Source organism: Molothrus aeneus, chromosome 16, assembly GCF_037042795.1.
Source record: "Molothrus aeneus isolate 106 chromosome 16, BPBGC_Maene_1.0, whole genome shotgun sequence".
NCBI lineage: Eukaryota > Metazoa > Chordata > Aves > Passeriformes > Icteridae > Molothrus > Molothrus aeneus.
In genome coordinates, this window is record NC_089661.1 from 16,566,350 (window position 1) to 16,581,838 (window position 15,489).

General features: G+C 44.4%; 1 protein-coding gene and 1 long non-coding RNA gene across 2 annotated transcripts; both read left to right on the top strand.

The window, feature by feature from the left end:
* Positions 1 to 1,386: 1,386 nt before the first annotated feature.
* On the top strand, positions 1,387 to 13,501 carry LOC136563286 (uncharacterized). Its single transcript, XM_066560567.1, has 8 exons — positions 1,387 to 1,414; positions 7,803 to 8,439; positions 9,629 to 9,728; positions 12,236 to 12,357; positions 12,589 to 12,668; positions 12,745 to 12,882; positions 13,353 to 13,420; positions 13,495 to 13,501. Exons 2-8 carry the CDS (start codon positions 7,965 to 7,967, stop codon positions 13,499 to 13,501), a joined length of 990 nt encoding a protein of 329 aa, XP_066416664.1. The 5' UTR covers positions 1,387 to 1,414; positions 7,803 to 7,964.
* A 796-nt stretch (positions 13,502 to 14,297) lies between these two features.
* Positions 14,298 to 15,157, top strand: LOC136563671 (uncharacterized). The gene is made up of 3 exons (XR_010784639.1): positions 14,298 to 14,866; positions 14,945 to 14,986; positions 15,067 to 15,157. It is a non-coding gene; the product is annotated as an uncharacterized lncRNA (long non-coding RNA).
* Positions 15,158 to 15,489: the final 332 nt, after the last annotated feature.

The window sequence follows — 15,489 nt, forward strand, 5'->3', positions numbered from 1 at the left end:
GTAATTCTCCTCGTTAATGTAGAAATTGCCTACAAGGGTGCATTCTTTCTGGACTAGAACTTTCTAGGCTTGGTTGATTTACACGGTCAATACTGGCAGGAGAGTATTTTGCCCAAAATTGAAATGTTTGGCTTGCATTATATTGGGGATGTCTCATTGAACAATGCAGTACTAGGCTTTTTGTGTGGGTTCATAGATATTCAAGCTTGCACTCTCGGGAAACTTTTCCTGGAGAGGAGAAATGCGAAATACTAACATGACTTTGTTCCCTTCAAAATTAGAGGCTTTTTAAAGTTCTCAAATGTAAAAATGGAAAATCAGGTTTGTATCATGAAAATGCCTAATTAAAACCCCAACACCAACAAAGATGATAGTAACTATTAAGATAGGCTGAAGCTATGGAGAAATTGGGGGTAGCATCACATTTGTGTAATACCACTGATTAGTCTGAACAACATGCACTACTGTGGCTTTTGATTTTGCTGTAGAGTCCCTTAACCACATGATGCCACATTTGATTTGGTACTGTCACAAGGTTTAATCTTGGTATTCAGCTTTTGCTACAGTGGAATGTTGCAAGTGAGATGCATGGGGGCATCCTGGTGAATGAGTGAAAGAATAATCTACTTTTGGTTTTTTAGCTTTTTTGTTTGTTTGTTTTTTTAGTGTATTGAAGCTCAGGTGTAATGCCTGTTGCTTCTGATTAGCTTTCTTGCACCATATTCTATGGAAACTGAATTGTTTAAGAAATACAGAGCTGCCCCTCTGTGTGTGTTTATACCACTCGTTCTGTGCCTTCTTTGGGGGTGAGGAAAAAAGGCTGAGGGGGGAGGGAGTGGAGACTCAGGGGCTCTGATGTCATTTGGGGCACCCCAACGTCCCTAGGAGAGAGAGCCACGCTGCAGTGGAAGAGCAGGTGAGTGGCGAATGAGAAAGGGTCATGCTGAGTTGCCCTCGGTTCCCTGGTTGGGAAAGTCCTTAAAGTAGACAAGCTGAACCATTTCTGAGAATTTCAAGCCTCCCGTTCTTATGATTCTTGGTACAGTATTTAAATAGTTACTATCAAGTTGAGATGGTGGATCAAGTGGATTTGCTAGAGTGGCAGAAATAGTTTTTTGCCTGGAAGCATGTTGGGATAAACAACCCTCCTTAATGCCAGAATGAATTAGTTTTCCGTCTTTTCCCTTTTTTTCTTTCTAGATTGCGGAGCGTCGGGGAGAACAGTTGGCATAAAGAAATTAAAGGCACGAAGGAAGTTCCGTCTTCCCGAGGGAATGCTTTAGGCGCCACGTGCAGCTTCTGAGCCACACCGATAATCCCAGCTCCCACCAAAACCTTCCGAAGTTGGAAGGGACAGGGAAGAAGATTCCAGGAGCGGTGGAAGTACTTTCTCCTGAGTCTGGAAGGCATTGAGGTCAGAACACGTTCCATGTACTCCTCTCTCCTGTTGCCAGCCCAGGACCAAGTCAGTGTTCCCTGAATGGCCACAGTTCCCTGCATGTGGAGGGAGGAGATCTGTATTGGAGAGTGGGAGAAAGGTCCCTGCTCGTTGCTGTGTCCTTGGTGGGCAGAGAACTCTGATCTTGGCCAGATGGGTTGGTGAGTATTGAATCAATCCTGCCTCCTTTTGACTGAGTTGTTTTAATGAGTCATCAGCAGGGACTGTTTTTAGCTGGCTTTAGTTCAGTTTCTTTTTCACAGATTCCTTGTTGTTTTGATCCTGAAATCGCCAAACCCTTAAGTTTGCTAAATTAAGCCTGAAAAGGTTCAACAAATCAGTCCTGAGAGAATTAGGGATTGGATGGCTGGGATCTTACGTCCCATTGAAGCCACATTGGGTTCACCCCCTGATTTTGGTGCCAAGGGAAAGTCCAAGTTAACACAGATCAAAATAAGAAACAGTTCCCTCATCAAAGTCAGCTTTCCAAACCTCTGTTCAGGATCCAAAAGAAGTGGGAATGCCCTTGGCAAAAAAGGTGCTTTTGAAACAAAGCAAGCTTAAAATGCCTGTAAGCAGGAAATCCAGGAGAAATGGCTGCTGGCATCCTGGGCTTGCCAGGCAGGTTTTGTACTTGATTGCAAGGCAGTTTTCCTGCCTCTGCATGGGCTGGCACCTGCATCCCACTGGAAAGGGGAGGGAAATAATTCCCCTCCTTCCCTGGCCCAGCCCTGGAGTGGGAGCAGCTTGCCCTTATCCTGGAGTTCTCCTGCTCCTGCCCAGCATCCCTCTGGTACCCTCATGTGCTTCCCAAGCTCCCAGCACTGATGGATCTAAACAAGGAGAACAATCCCTGTTCCTTCTCTTCTCCATCCTTGATGTTCCTGGGCCCTGCATCTCCCTGGCTTTTCACTGTCTGACTCCTCATCTCCATCCCACCTTCTCCCTGGTCACATCTGAGCCTGAGATGTGTTTAGCAGCAAATCCATTCCTTTAAAGGAAGCCCAGTGCAAAGAGCTTCCAGCTGCAGGTAAGTCTTCCTGCATTTCATTTTTCTCTGTCCAGTTTTGGAGGGTTTCCCTCTGTGCTTTCCTGTGACCCAGATGTGTCCCTTCCTTTGTCCAGATCCAGTGCCAAAGGATTGAACAACTGATGAGTGGGGTCTGGGATGAGAATGGTTCTGCTAAAACTAGGGAAAGAATGCTAGAAGAAAAATGAGCTTCCTTTGAATGTCTGGAATAAAAACACTGGGAAAGGGCACTTTTTAATTCGATTTGGTGCCACCTCCCCTTTTTTTATGGCTAAAACTCCATGGTGAGCAATGCAAGCCAAAAGATGAAGTGCAGGAGGCTTTGATTCTGCAGTGAGCTTAACTTCCCTTTTCTCCTCTCTTTCAGGACAGGGAGAACCACTGAACTTGTCCTGGCGTTGCCAAGAGCTTTGATGTTTGAGCTGCCAAACCCAAACTGGTCCTGATGATGGAGGACTTAAGAAATTACTCAATCCAACTAAATGCTTTAAAAAGGGAGATGGTTTGGTTATAGAAATATTTCTGCCTGAGACTGGGAAGAGACTGGGAAGAGTTAAAGCCCCCAGTTCTGCACAACAGCACAAGGATTTTTTAATTCTTTGCCTTTTTTTCCCTTCCTTTGAATGGGTTTGTTTGTTTCCCCTTGGAGACTGCACACACAATAGGCAGATTTTTCAATTAATCCTTTTTTTCCCCACTTTTAGTCTTCAATGGAGCCCAGGTGCCAATTGTTTGCTGCTTGGTTTCTGCCTTCCCTTTCCTGCCTGCAGCTTAACCCCTTCCTCTCCTTCCTGCTTTTTGGCCATCACTGGTCATGCAGATGATGCTGATGCAGATGGCTGATAAATAATTATCAAACAGCTTGGGAATGGTCTGTATCAGGTATCAGTGACATTAAAATATGGACCATCAACCAATGAATTTAGCAAGAGTTGGATAGTAACTAATCATCTTTCCTTTAAAGCCCTCTTCAAAGCATATTTACGTATAAAGGGAAAGCATTTGGTTTTTATTTTAAAAAATACTACAAATCACCAACAGCCAGCTTAAGTGAGCATGGCAGACTGACAAAGACATGGTAATGTTTTTTCTTTTAAATCCCTCACAATCCCATCACGTAGTGGGGAGGCAGCTCAGCGAGTTTCAGCCCACAGCTGCCATCCTGTGCTCATGGAGAGCAACCTCTCCAGCTGTCCCAGCCTCAGGAAAGCACAGAAGAGGGCTTTACACAGATCAGGGATCAAGCTAGGCCCAGGTTGGGCTCAGCTCAGTCTGCATGGCACTGTTAGAAGCCTTAAACCCTTTTTCTATCGGATTGATTGATGGTGGTTGTGGTGCAGCCACTGTTTTGCTGTCAATGTGCTCCCCTGCAGCCTAGCCTGACATGGTGAGCAGGGGCTTGGGGTTCTGCCTCATGTGTTAAACATCAAACCAGAAGATAAAACAACAGCTAAAACCCCTGCCCTGCCATGTGCCTCACTCTGCACCACTGCTATGAGAGGAGGATGAAAGACCCAGTCAGTTTTAGCTCTGTAAAGAAGCTGCAGAGCAGTGATGAGTGCCTGAATCACATCCTCTGCAGCTATCAGGGGAGTGAGGGCAGGGAAAAGGGCAGAGAAAGGGAAATAAATAAACAACAGAGCCACCAAGACTGGAGGATGTGAGGATGAATCCAAAACTATGCTCTCCAAGAGCTGAAATAACACATTTCTCAAAATAAGAGACGTCCAAACTGGAATGAGGGACTTGCCCTCTTTCCAGATTTTCCCAGGACCATAACCCATTAAAAAAAAAAAAGCCATCTGTGGAAATGGGATGTTCCTTTAAGCCTTGCAGAGACTTTCTCCAGCACCACAAAGCACCCTTCCTGTTGCTCTTCCTTTACCACTCAGGGCTGAGCCATGGAGACCTGCTTCTTTAGTGTGTGTGTGTGTGTATTTCAGGGTGTTTTTTAGAAAGAAGAAAAAAGTCGATATCATATTTTAAAAAGAACCCCCAGAGCTTTGGGGAAAGTGGGCATAAATGTCAAACAAAACACAAAGAAAGACTGAGCTACTAAGGGTTCATACTTAGAGCAGCAGTGGTGGGGTAGGAGGGAAGAAATATAGCAGACAAATTTAACACCATTTAGGAGGGTTTATGCACAGTATTTTCATTGCAAGCAGCATTTAGAAGTGACAATTTAGTGATTTATCATATCCCAGCACACTCCTTCCCTGTCAAAGTGATAGGCAGAAACAGCAGAGCAGCTCTGAACACACCGTTCACTACAAGGCACCACCAACAAACCCAGAACAGCTCCACCCTTGGCCAACCCTGTCCCCTTGGGCCTTCTGAGAAGCTGGGATTTAGGAGAAGGCCATGCAGGGGAACAGTGTTTCAAATGTCAAAGGATTTAAAAATATACAAGGCTATGAAAGCCGATGGGACCTGAAAGAATTGAAGGAGAAGGTGTCTTAGCAGAGCATCTTTGGCCAGTGCAGCCAGATAACCCTCGGATATCATTACTGGAGCATCTGGGAGTGAAGCCCAGCAGGAGATGATGCAACGTGAACTCCTGCCCCACACGAGAGGTTCCCAGAGACCAAAAACTCTGTGCAGAGCAGACAGGATCTGACCACAACACCTGCCTTGGGCTAAACCTGCTCTTCATTTCTCATGAGCCACAGAGAAACCTGGTGTATTTATGATCACTTCTCTCACCAGACGTGGTCGCAATCAGCACTGGATCCCAAAACTGAAGGAGAAGCCTTGCGTAAACAATTCCTCCTTCAAGGCTCAGCTGCAGTACCAGGCTCAAGACCTGGCATGCGCATGCATTTGGCAGGGAGTAGCAAATCAAGTGAGAGAAACTTCTGGATGGAGGGGATGGGAGGCTGAGTGATTGACAGAGAGCCAGGGTGGGGGTTTGGGGATGATCTCATCCCGGGAGAGGGATAACACAGGTAAAGGGAAGGGGGTACAGTTTGGGATAAACCATTTGGGAAAAATATGGGGATACAAAACAAAATTACTTCAAAGTATTACAAAGTATAAAAATGCACTACAGCAGGTTTGGGCAGCACCAAATAAAATGTAATAAAATGCTTTAAAAATAGAAAAATTTTAAAAAAATAAAATTAAAACAACAGAATTAATTTAAAATAAATGAAAAACAAAATAAAAACTGTAAAGTGCCGTAAAAGTTCCATAAAAGGTACTGCTGTAATGCAAGACCCTCAAACACCACCACAATCACCAGCTTGCATTGGTCTGGGCAACACCAAATAAAATAAAAAGCTTTAAAAATAATATAATTTTAAAAAATAAAATTAAAAAAAATAAAAGCTTTAAAAATAGAAAAATTAAAAATAAAACATTAAAAAAATAAAATAAAAGCTTTAAAAATAAAAAAATTAAAAATAAAAATTAAATAAAAAATTTTAAAAAATAAAAAGCTTTAAAAATAATTTTTAAAAAATTAAATTAAAAAAATAAAATAGCTTTAAAAATAGAAAAATCAAAACTAAACCAAAATAAAAAATAAAAGCTTTAAAAATAGAAAAATTAAAAATAAAATAAGAAATAAAAATTAAAAAATAAAAAGCTTTAAAAATAGAAAAATTAAAAATAAAAACTAAATAAATAATTAAATTTAAAAAATAAAATAAATGCTTTAAAAATAGAAAAATAATAAATAAAAACTAAATAAAAAATAAAAAAAAAGCTTTAAAAAGAGAAAAATTAAAAACAAAAATTAAATAAAAAATAAAATTGAAAAAATAAAATATAAAGCTTTAAAAATAGAAAAATTAAAAATAAAAATTAAATAAAAAATCAAATTAGAAAAATAAAAAGCTGTAAAATTAAACCAATTAAAAATTTAAAATAAATAAAAAATAAAATTAAAAAAATAAAAAGCTTTAAAAATAGAAAAATAAAAAATAGAAATAAAATTAGAAAAATAAAAAAATGCTTTAAAAATAGAAAAATTAAAAATAAAAATTAAATAAAAAATCAAATTAGAAAAATAAAATAAAAAGCTGAAAAAATAAAACAAATAAAAATTTGAAATAAATAAAAAATCAAATTAGAAAAATAAAATAAAATACTTTAAAAATAGAAAAATTAAAAATAAAAATTAAAAAATAAAAATAGAAAAAAGCTGTAAAACTAAAACAATTGAAAACAAAAATTAAGTAAAAAATAAAATTTAAAAAAATTAAAAGTTTTAAAAATAGAAAAATTAAAAATGAATATAAAAAAATAAATAAAAAGCTTTAAAAGTAGAAAAATTAAAAATAAAAATTAAATAAATAAAATTAGAAAAATAAAATAAAAAGCTTTAAAAATAGAAAAATCAAAAATAAAATTTGATTAAAAAATAAAATAAAAAGTTTTAAAAATGGCAAAATTAAAAATAAAGATTAAATAAAAAATAAAATTAAAAAATTAAAATTAATTAAAAATAAATGAAAAACAAAATAAAAACGGTAGAAGTTCCATAAATTTTTAGTTTAAATTTTTATATTTTTAAAGCATTTAAAAATTTTTTTATTTTTATTTCTTTCTTAATTTTTAGTTTTGAGTTTTTTATTTTTAAAGCTTTTTTTCTTATTATTTTTGATTTAATTTTTATTTTTGATTTATCTATTTTTAAAGCTTTTTATTTTATTTTTCAATTTTTTTATTTAATTTTTGTTTTTGTTTTTTAAAGCTTTTTTTTAATTTTTTTTAGTTTTTAGTTTTCATTTTTTATTTATAAACTATTTATTTTTTTTATTTTATTTTTTATTTCATATTTATTTTTGCTTTATCAATTTTTAAAGCATTTTTTTTATTTTTTTAGTTTTTATTTATTTTTAGATTTGATTTTTTTATTTTTAAAGCATTTATTTTATTTTTTATTTTTTATTTAATTTTTATTTTTGATTTTTCTATTTTTAAAGCTTTTTATTTTATCTTTTAATTTTATTTTTTATTTAATTTTTTGTTTTAATTTTTTTATTTTTAAAGCTTTTTTTTTTTAATTTTTATTTTTAATTTTTCTATTTTTAAAGCTTTTTATTTTATTTTATTTGGTGCTGCCCAGACCAACTCAAGCTGGTGATTGTGGTGGTGTTTGAGGGTCTTGCAGTTACCCCGATTAATAGGTAGAGATGATGTTTGGAGGCCACAGTGTTACAGGTAGGGGTTAAACTGTTTTTTAGGGTCTTTCAGGTGATTTTTCAGGGATTTTTAGGGATATTTCAGGGTTTTTTTTACAGGAGTTTTTTAGGAATTCTCTGGAAATGTTTAGGATACCTTTAGGGCTTTTTCAATAATTTTTAGGGTGTTTTAATGACTGTCTTACAGGGCGCCCCAGCCACCCAAGGCACCCCATGCCAGCGCCGCGGCGCTCCAGCCCAGGCTCCCGTCAGTGCCGCCCGTGGTCGCTTCCCCTCTCCTGCCGCCGCCGCTGCATGGCAGGCCGAGCCGCGCCTTCCCCACCGCACCCTCCCGCTTCAGAGCTGCTGGATGGCATGGCTCTGCCGCCTCCTGCAACCACGGACGTCCCGGTGTTCCCTTACACGGCCGCAGCCGCAGCCTCGTTCCCGTAGCTCCGCCGCCTCCCGCACGCCCCGTCCTGCCCGCCGCCACGATGACTGCCCGCACTGCGGTAGTGACGGAACCCACGCATGCGCAGTTGCTACAACCCCAGCACCAGCGATATCACTCCGCGCCGACTCATGGAACCACAGCGCTGCTTCCGGGATCAGCCACACGCATGCGCAGTTCTATCTCCACGGCCCCGCCGCCAACCCCCACTGCGTTCACCACAGCTTTGGTACAGCCCGGTCCCGGTTCCGAGCCGCTGCGTGCCGCTGTCCGGCCACAGCCGGCATCCCTGTGCCCTTTCACGCCACTTCTGCCACCACTGTGTTTATACACAGCACCACAGCAGGCGAAAACTGCAGCGCCTTGCATGTATCCCTCCGCGCCTCACAGAAAGGTGGTTCACATGTCCTTTAATATCATATGTGCAAATATTTCCAGTCTGCATTCTGCCTTATCAGAAGGCTAATTAATTGCTTTATTATACTATATTACATTACATCTAAACCCAATCTGCCAAGTACTCAACCCCGCACACAACTCATGACTGTCACCCCACAGTCCCGACACGCACACACACTTGGCCCTGGCAGGCCAAGGAAACAAAACACCATCACTTTGGGTAAACAATCTCCACGCTGCATTCTACTTCAGCACAAACACAGGCACAGCAAATGAGATAAGAATTGTTTTTACCTCCTCTGAGGTTCAGAGAATGTGAATCCCAGAAATATTCTTGGGAAGACTTGTGCCTTGCTTTTCTCTGTGAAGAGAAATGCGGTGACAGGTGCACCCTTGCCTCCAGGGCAAAGAATCATGGAATGGTTTGGGTGGGAAGGGACCTTGAGGTTTATCTTTGATTTATCCAACACTTCAACAGGCAAGAGGGGGCTCATCTGCTTCAGAGCTGCTTGCTTTTCTCACACCTTTCACAAGCAAAGCCTGAAGCAAACCCTCCCAAGTTGCCCTATCGACCAGGGGACCCCTCAGCACTCGGTGACGCTGCCGGCAAAACCTCAAAACCTCCCCTGTGTTTACTCGCACAGGGACAAGGCCGTGCACTCGGTTGTACTTTGAAGAATTGTTTTGGGGGGGGGGTTGGGTGTTTTTGGGGGTTTTTTAGGACTATTGAGGGTATGAGAAGGACTTTTTAGGGCTAGGGTATTCTTAGGGTTTTTCAGGGAATTTTTAGGTTTTTTTAGGGTTTTTCATGGCACAACACATGGAGGCTGAGGGGCAGCTTGAGGGACACTGTGGGGGCTTGAGGGTGACAGAGGGTGGGGGCTGAGGGAGGAAGAGGGAGAGGGGACAGCGGGTGACACACAGAGATGCTGAGGGTGGCAGGGGCAGCTGTAGGGTGACACAGAGAAGCTGGGGGCTGAGGGGCAAAGGAGAGGGGTCAAGGGTGACACACAGGAGCTGAGGGCTGGGGGGCAGAGGGACCGGTTGAGGGGTAAAGGGACAGGGCTTGAGGGCTGGACAGTCCAGTGGAGATCAGGGGTGCACGGTACAGCTGTACCACCCCTCACCCCAGCCCTAACCTCAGCCTAAGCAGCCCCCCTAAAAACAGCCTTTTCCCCCAACAGCAGCACAACGCAGCAACCCTAACAGCGAGACCAGACAGCAACCCTCACACAGCAGCACAATGACAGAACCCTCAGAGGACAACAGAGCCACTGCAAAAAGGTAGGGACGACATCTGTGGGCTAGACAGCAAGAGGTAGAGTTCGGAGACTGAGCATGTCTTTGTGAGGCTTTTATTCCAGGACTTTTAAACTTATTTAGGGGATTTTGGAAGGGACTTTTCTGGGACTTCTTAGGGTATTGTTGGGGCTTTTTCAAAGCCATTTTATGAGTCTTTAGCATATTTGGAAGATTACGGTCAGGGTCACAGGAAACACCCTCTGAAAAGGCAGAGTTTTAGGACTGCAGTGGAATGCTTGAGCAAGGGGCCAGCGGTGGCACAGCGGGTTGGGTCCCACGCTGCCAGTCCAAAGGTTGTAAGTTTGAGACCCAGCTAAGTTGTTGTGGTTAGGGTTAGATGCTGTCAGCTTTGGTCTGGGAGAACTTCCGCACAGAAAAACTCACCCCCCGCGTCTCCCGACGCCAGTTTGCAGGAGGTGCTCGGCACTGCCAGGGCAGCCGAGCTCTCGGCGGGGGCAGCTTTGCTCCCGGAGAAATCCTGCGCTGGCCCTCTTCCCTGTAAAGCCAAACTCACCCCCGCTGCACGTCGACGTCCATTCGCAGGAGGCACGTGGCACTCCAAGGGCGGCAAGAGTTCTCGGCGTGGGCAGCCGCGGTCTGTGAGAAATCGTTCTCTGCTGTTTTGGAGGCCGAATCGCAGTTTCGGCCACGGGCACACAGAGAGGAAAGACGGTTAATTTCCTTGGAAAGGAAAGTCTGGCAGTCCCTGGTTTAAGGGGCAGACGAAGGGCTGTGCAGCGGAAGGAACTCCTCACAGGACCTTTCTTCACCTCAACCCCACTCCAAGGTCTAGCAGCCCCCCGTGTGCCCAGCTGCTTTCAGAGGGTTACCCGGGCACACCCGCACAGGGAGCTGCTAGTCCAGAGGGGCTAACAGGGGCATCCCAAGGGTCCCTCCAGGAACTACGGTCGGAGCATCCAGCATGGACTAGGGAGCAGCCGGACCCACCCGGGCACGGAGCAACACTTTGAGAAAATGCCAAGGCAAGAGCCCTTTTGCCAAGGGGCAGCATCTGAGCAGGCCAGGCAGCACGTGGGGTTCCAGGAGAGGGCTTTCAACTTTCCCCTTTTACTGTGCCAGTCCCTCCCCAGGGCCCCCAGACCCTCCACAGCACTCCCAGAAAGGAGAGGGGTTATTAGGAGAAAAAGGGTTTAGAAAAAAGGGAAAAAGCTTCCTTTTCCTTTATTTTTTGTGTTCCAACTGGGAGGGACTCTGCTTCCCCTGCAATTTTAATGGTCTCAGTTGAAAGAATCCCTGCCTTTTCTGTGCTGTTCGGGGTGTTAATTGACAGGGAGTCCTCATTTTTGATTATTTTCCAGTTTAAGTAGAAGGGGAAAACCTTGACAATGTTTCTTATGGGTTTGAATTAAGGGTAGCCAGCCCCTTTTTGTTGTCCTGAGGCCTAAATTGAGGGAGAAGCCCAGCTATACCCTCCATCTTAAGAGTTTGAACTGAGGGAAAAATCCCTCTTTTTTCATCACTGGAGAGATTTAAAGAGAGAGGAAAACCTCTGGATTCCACTGGAGAGGAAAACCCCTCTTTTCCCAGTACTTAAGGAGAATAAATTAAAGGGCAGAAGCTATTTATTTGCCATTGTATTAGTTTCAGTAGAGGTAGCTGCCCCATTGCCTCTGTTTAAGGGTTCACTGGAAGGAAGCTCTGCTTTTTTCAGCATTTTAAGGGTTTAAAACTACATTTCAGGGCCCTTCTTTCTGTGCCATAGGACCAAGTATCTCAGAGCAGGGTAAGCCAGGCACGCACTTAACCCTTACACTGCCTGGGAAGCTTTTATTTTTCTTATTTTTACTTATAAAGTAGTTAGGACTAATTAGAGGTCCCAAGGAGACTTAGACAATTTTCTCCACCCAGCTTAGTCACACGTGAAATACTACTTAGTAGCCACTAAGGAATGATTAGGAAAGTTAACAGCAAATTACCCAATTTATCTAGTTATGCTGTCTAAACAGAAACTTTTATTTCTTAGCAGTTTTGTACCCTTTTGCTCCAAATAGATGTTGCAAAAAAAAAATCACTGATATTTTTCTGGAGAGTTTTCTTCTATAACAAGCCCTCTACTCCCCTTGAAATCAAATTAGAAACGCCAAACACCTGCAGCCACTCTGAGGGTTTTTATACCCGGTGGGATTCACCCCCTCCCTTTTCCTGGGTGCCATGGGAACGAGAGGCGGGCACCATCAGGGGTATATTAACCCCAGCCTTTGCCCAGGGCCTTCATTCCCCCTCTGGGATGTGCTGGGATCAGAGCTCTCCTCTCATTTCAGGTAAGAGGCTCTTTCAGTTTACCTCAGCTTGTTTTCAGCAGGTGTTTCTGGGCATCTAAAGCAACAGAGGCTTTGAAGATACTGTGAAGAAAACAGCATAGAATACAGGGCGTATTTAAGTTCACAATTTTGGGTTTTGTGTTTAGGGGTGGTAAAGTGCATTTGTAATTTCTGACTTTGTTCTGGTTTTTTTTGTTTTTTTTTTAGGAGGAGTGCAGCTTCCAGAGGCTCCAGGTTGTGTCAGCTACAACACTTTTTTCAGCAGATTTATCGTGTCCCAAGAGGCACCTGCCCAGTGTCCAAGATGATGTTTGAGATTGAGGCTTCAGGTGAGTTGAGGATTGTGACTAGGAGAGGGAGGCTGAGCAGGTATCCAGTTAGGAGTTATTGTTGGGGGGGTGGTTTTGAAGGCAGCAGGGTGAGAAAGGGTGTTTATTTGAGGCCCCTCCACCCCAAGGCTTTTCAGAAGCCGAGCAGAGGCATTCACACGTCTTGCAGCACACAAGGTCACCCACTGCACTCACAGGAATGCCATTTCACTTTGCCTTTCTCTTACCCAGGTGCTACTCATAATAACGGCCACAGCCTTGGAATCAGGATGAAGCTGGAGCCTGAAGGAGCCAGGCACACTCAGGAGAGGGCAAGTAGCTGACTCGCTGGGATTTGGCCCACATAACTCTGTACTCATACTTTGGTTTTGTTTTTCTTTATTGTAGCTGACCGAGAGGCTAACAGGCGATCACGGGGCCCTCCGAGGCAGACTCATTTCAGGTGCAATGTGGATCCTCGTCACCGATCATCCAAAAGATAAGTCAGGGCCATGGCCTGGAGATGGGACAATGGGAGAGCAGCGGGTTGGGAGTTCCTGGGGCAGATTTAAAGATTAGCAGAGGGAAAAGCAATCTCCTCCAAGGGGCCTCTTAGGACAGCTAAAGGGCGAGGCTCTACTTTTGACAGCAGCTTTCAGGCGGGCAGCGCAGAACAGTTCCGGTCCCCGTCGTGTTGTCCGGTGTACCGTGTTACCTAGTGTGTCTTTGGGGTCCCTTTTGCCTTTTCCCCTTGAGACCCTCACCACAAGCATGCTGTGTTGTGTTTGTTGTCCCCCTGTTTGTCACGTTCCGTGTCACGGGTGTCCGCACATATTTGTGCCGGAGCTGCTCTGCCCTGCCCTGCTGCATAGCCTGCTGCAAGAGGACAAGTCCCAGGGACTCGCAGTTTGTGGGGTGTTGCCAGACTCTAGATGATATTCCTAGATAGACAGAAGATGTTTGGAGCTGTGAAGTCATCCCGCAGCCCTTTGACTTTTGTCCTCGCTTTCTTTCAGACGCAGAAGGATAAAATCCAGGGCAAAATCCATCCTCCCATCCTGGGTGAGGAGGTTCCCCCGAGCAGGTCAGGCACCGTTTGTCTTTGCAGGGGGAGTGTAAAGTGTGACTCTGTTACAGCTCTGTTCTTTTTCTTTTTAGGAGGTAAAGCTGGATATCAGCAGTCAAGGTGAGGTGGGCAAGGTGAGCATTGAGTAGCGTCCAGAAGCAGTTGTTATTGCTCCAGTCTCACTTTCCGGTGCAACTCTAAGCATCCGTTCCTGTGTTTTCATCAGCCTCGGAGCGCGGCCGAAGGGTGTGGCCCCAGGAGCCGGGCATTCTTAGGAGAACGGTGAGTGGCAGAATTGTTGGGTTTTGGCCGGTGTGCTGCAGAGATCATGCACTGATATTTGGATTTCTTTCATGTAGCTGACTAAGAAACAACAGGGAGTTGTTGAACAACAGTGCCAGCAGGAACTTCCCAGATGTCGCGGCCGCCTTCTGTTGCACCTGACACGGACCTGCATCCCCAGATGTCTGAGAGATAAGTAGAGGGCTACAACCCACAGAGGGGATGAAAGTGGGGTGCAGGGTAGGGACCCACTGGGAGGGGTTTTTGAGTCTCCTTTGGAGAGGGGGGTGTCCACGAAGCGGCCCCTTAGGCCCCATAAAAGGACAGCCTGACTTTGGATCACAGTGCTGAGGTGAGCAGGGCAGAGCAGTCCCGGTGTGTATCGTGTCACTTGTCTTTTGTGTATTATGTGTGTTTGGATATGTCATGTCCTTTACCTTAGGCCTTGGAGGGGCCTGTCAGGAGCCCTGGCATCATTGTTAGCATCTGCGATCTCTGCATTCCTAGAGAATGGCACCAATGCCATAGAGCTTTGGACTCAGGAGCTCAGACAGGCATCAGACTCTCTTGTCTCTTTAGAAGCATCCGGTCAGATGTCTTTTCAGGTCTTGTTCTGAGCTGTATGGAAAGCTCTGCCCCGCCAGGATCCATTATGGCCGATTAGGACTTGTGAGAATGTGAGGGCAGGTAGAGGCTTCTGGCCGTAGGATTCTCGGGCATCCATCTTTGCAGTTCTTGGAATAAATCATTCGGTTAGCATCTTCTTCCAGGAGGTTTCTCTGAGCCTCATCAGCTCATCATCGGTCTCCCCTCGGTCATCTCCTGTTGCATTCTCTCAGTCCTTGCAGCCCTTTTCCTTGCCAGGAGATTTCTGTCCGTGTTGTGTGCTTGTTGTCTGTCATGTCCTGTCTGTCCTGTGTCACGGGTGTCTGCACACATTTGTGCCGGAGCTGCTCTGCCCTGCCGCATAGCCTGGTGCAATAGGACAAGCCCTGGGGGGTTTAAATTTGTAATGTGGGCTGTACTTGGACTCCAGATGCTATTCCTATATTGACCTGAGGTGTTTGCAGCTTTTGAGATTTTCTGCAGCTGTTTGACTTATGTTCTAACTCTCTTTCAGTTGCTGATGCATTGCACCCATGGCAGAGCCCCCATCCTGGGTGAGTGGGTTCCCACAAGCAGGTCAGTCACCATTTGTCTCTGCAGGGGGAGTGTCAAGGGTGACCCTGTTACAGCGCTGTTCTTTGTCTTTCTTTTTAGGAAGTAAATCTGGATCCTAGCAGTCAAGTTCAGGAGAGCAAGGTGATCAGTAGCCTTTCTTGTTTCTAAGGTCTCAATTCCTGGGGCAAGTCTAAGTCTCCATTCTCGTTTTTGTGCCTTAGGCCATCCGCTCGGAGCACGCCAGGCTCCCATCCCCAGCGGCCGATGGACCGGGTTTGCTGCTCTCACGAGCCCTGAGTTCCGGGTCAGGAACCGCCGAGGAGCTGCGGTGAGTCGGGGAAGTAGGGAGGAGGAGCGAGGGTCCCCTCAGGTTTCAGCCATGCCAAATCACCTCATCTCCTCTTACCCCAGGCACCCCCTGTGACGACGGCCTCGGTCTCCGAGCGTGCCTGAAGCGTGCGGCCCGAGCAGCTGAGCGTCCTTAGGAGCACGGTGAGTAGCAGACTTGTGGGGTTTTGGCCAAGGGGCTGCCAAGATCGGGCACTGATGTTTGGTTTTCTTTAATACAGCTGTCTAAGAGACACCAGCCCGGTGCCAGCAGGACCTTCCCGGCTGACGAGGTGGCCTTTCTTCTCACCCGAGAC

What these genes read in the sequence shown, in the direction of transcription:
- LOC136563286 (XM_066560567.1), top strand. Translation starts at nt 7,965, where the DNA reads ATGGCATGGCTCTGCCGCCTCCTGCAACCACGGACGTCCCGGTGTTCC. An exon ending in GTTTGAGATTGAGGCTTCAG is followed by an intron (nt 12,358 to 12,588) that starts GTGAGTTGAGGA and finishes TCTCTTACCCAG; the next exon opens with GTGCTACTCATAATAACGGC. An exon ending in GGACAATGGGAGAGCAGCGG is followed by an intron (nt 12,883 to 13,352) that starts GTTGGGAGTTCC and finishes GCTTTCTTTCAG; the next exon opens with ACGCAGAAGGATAAAATCCA.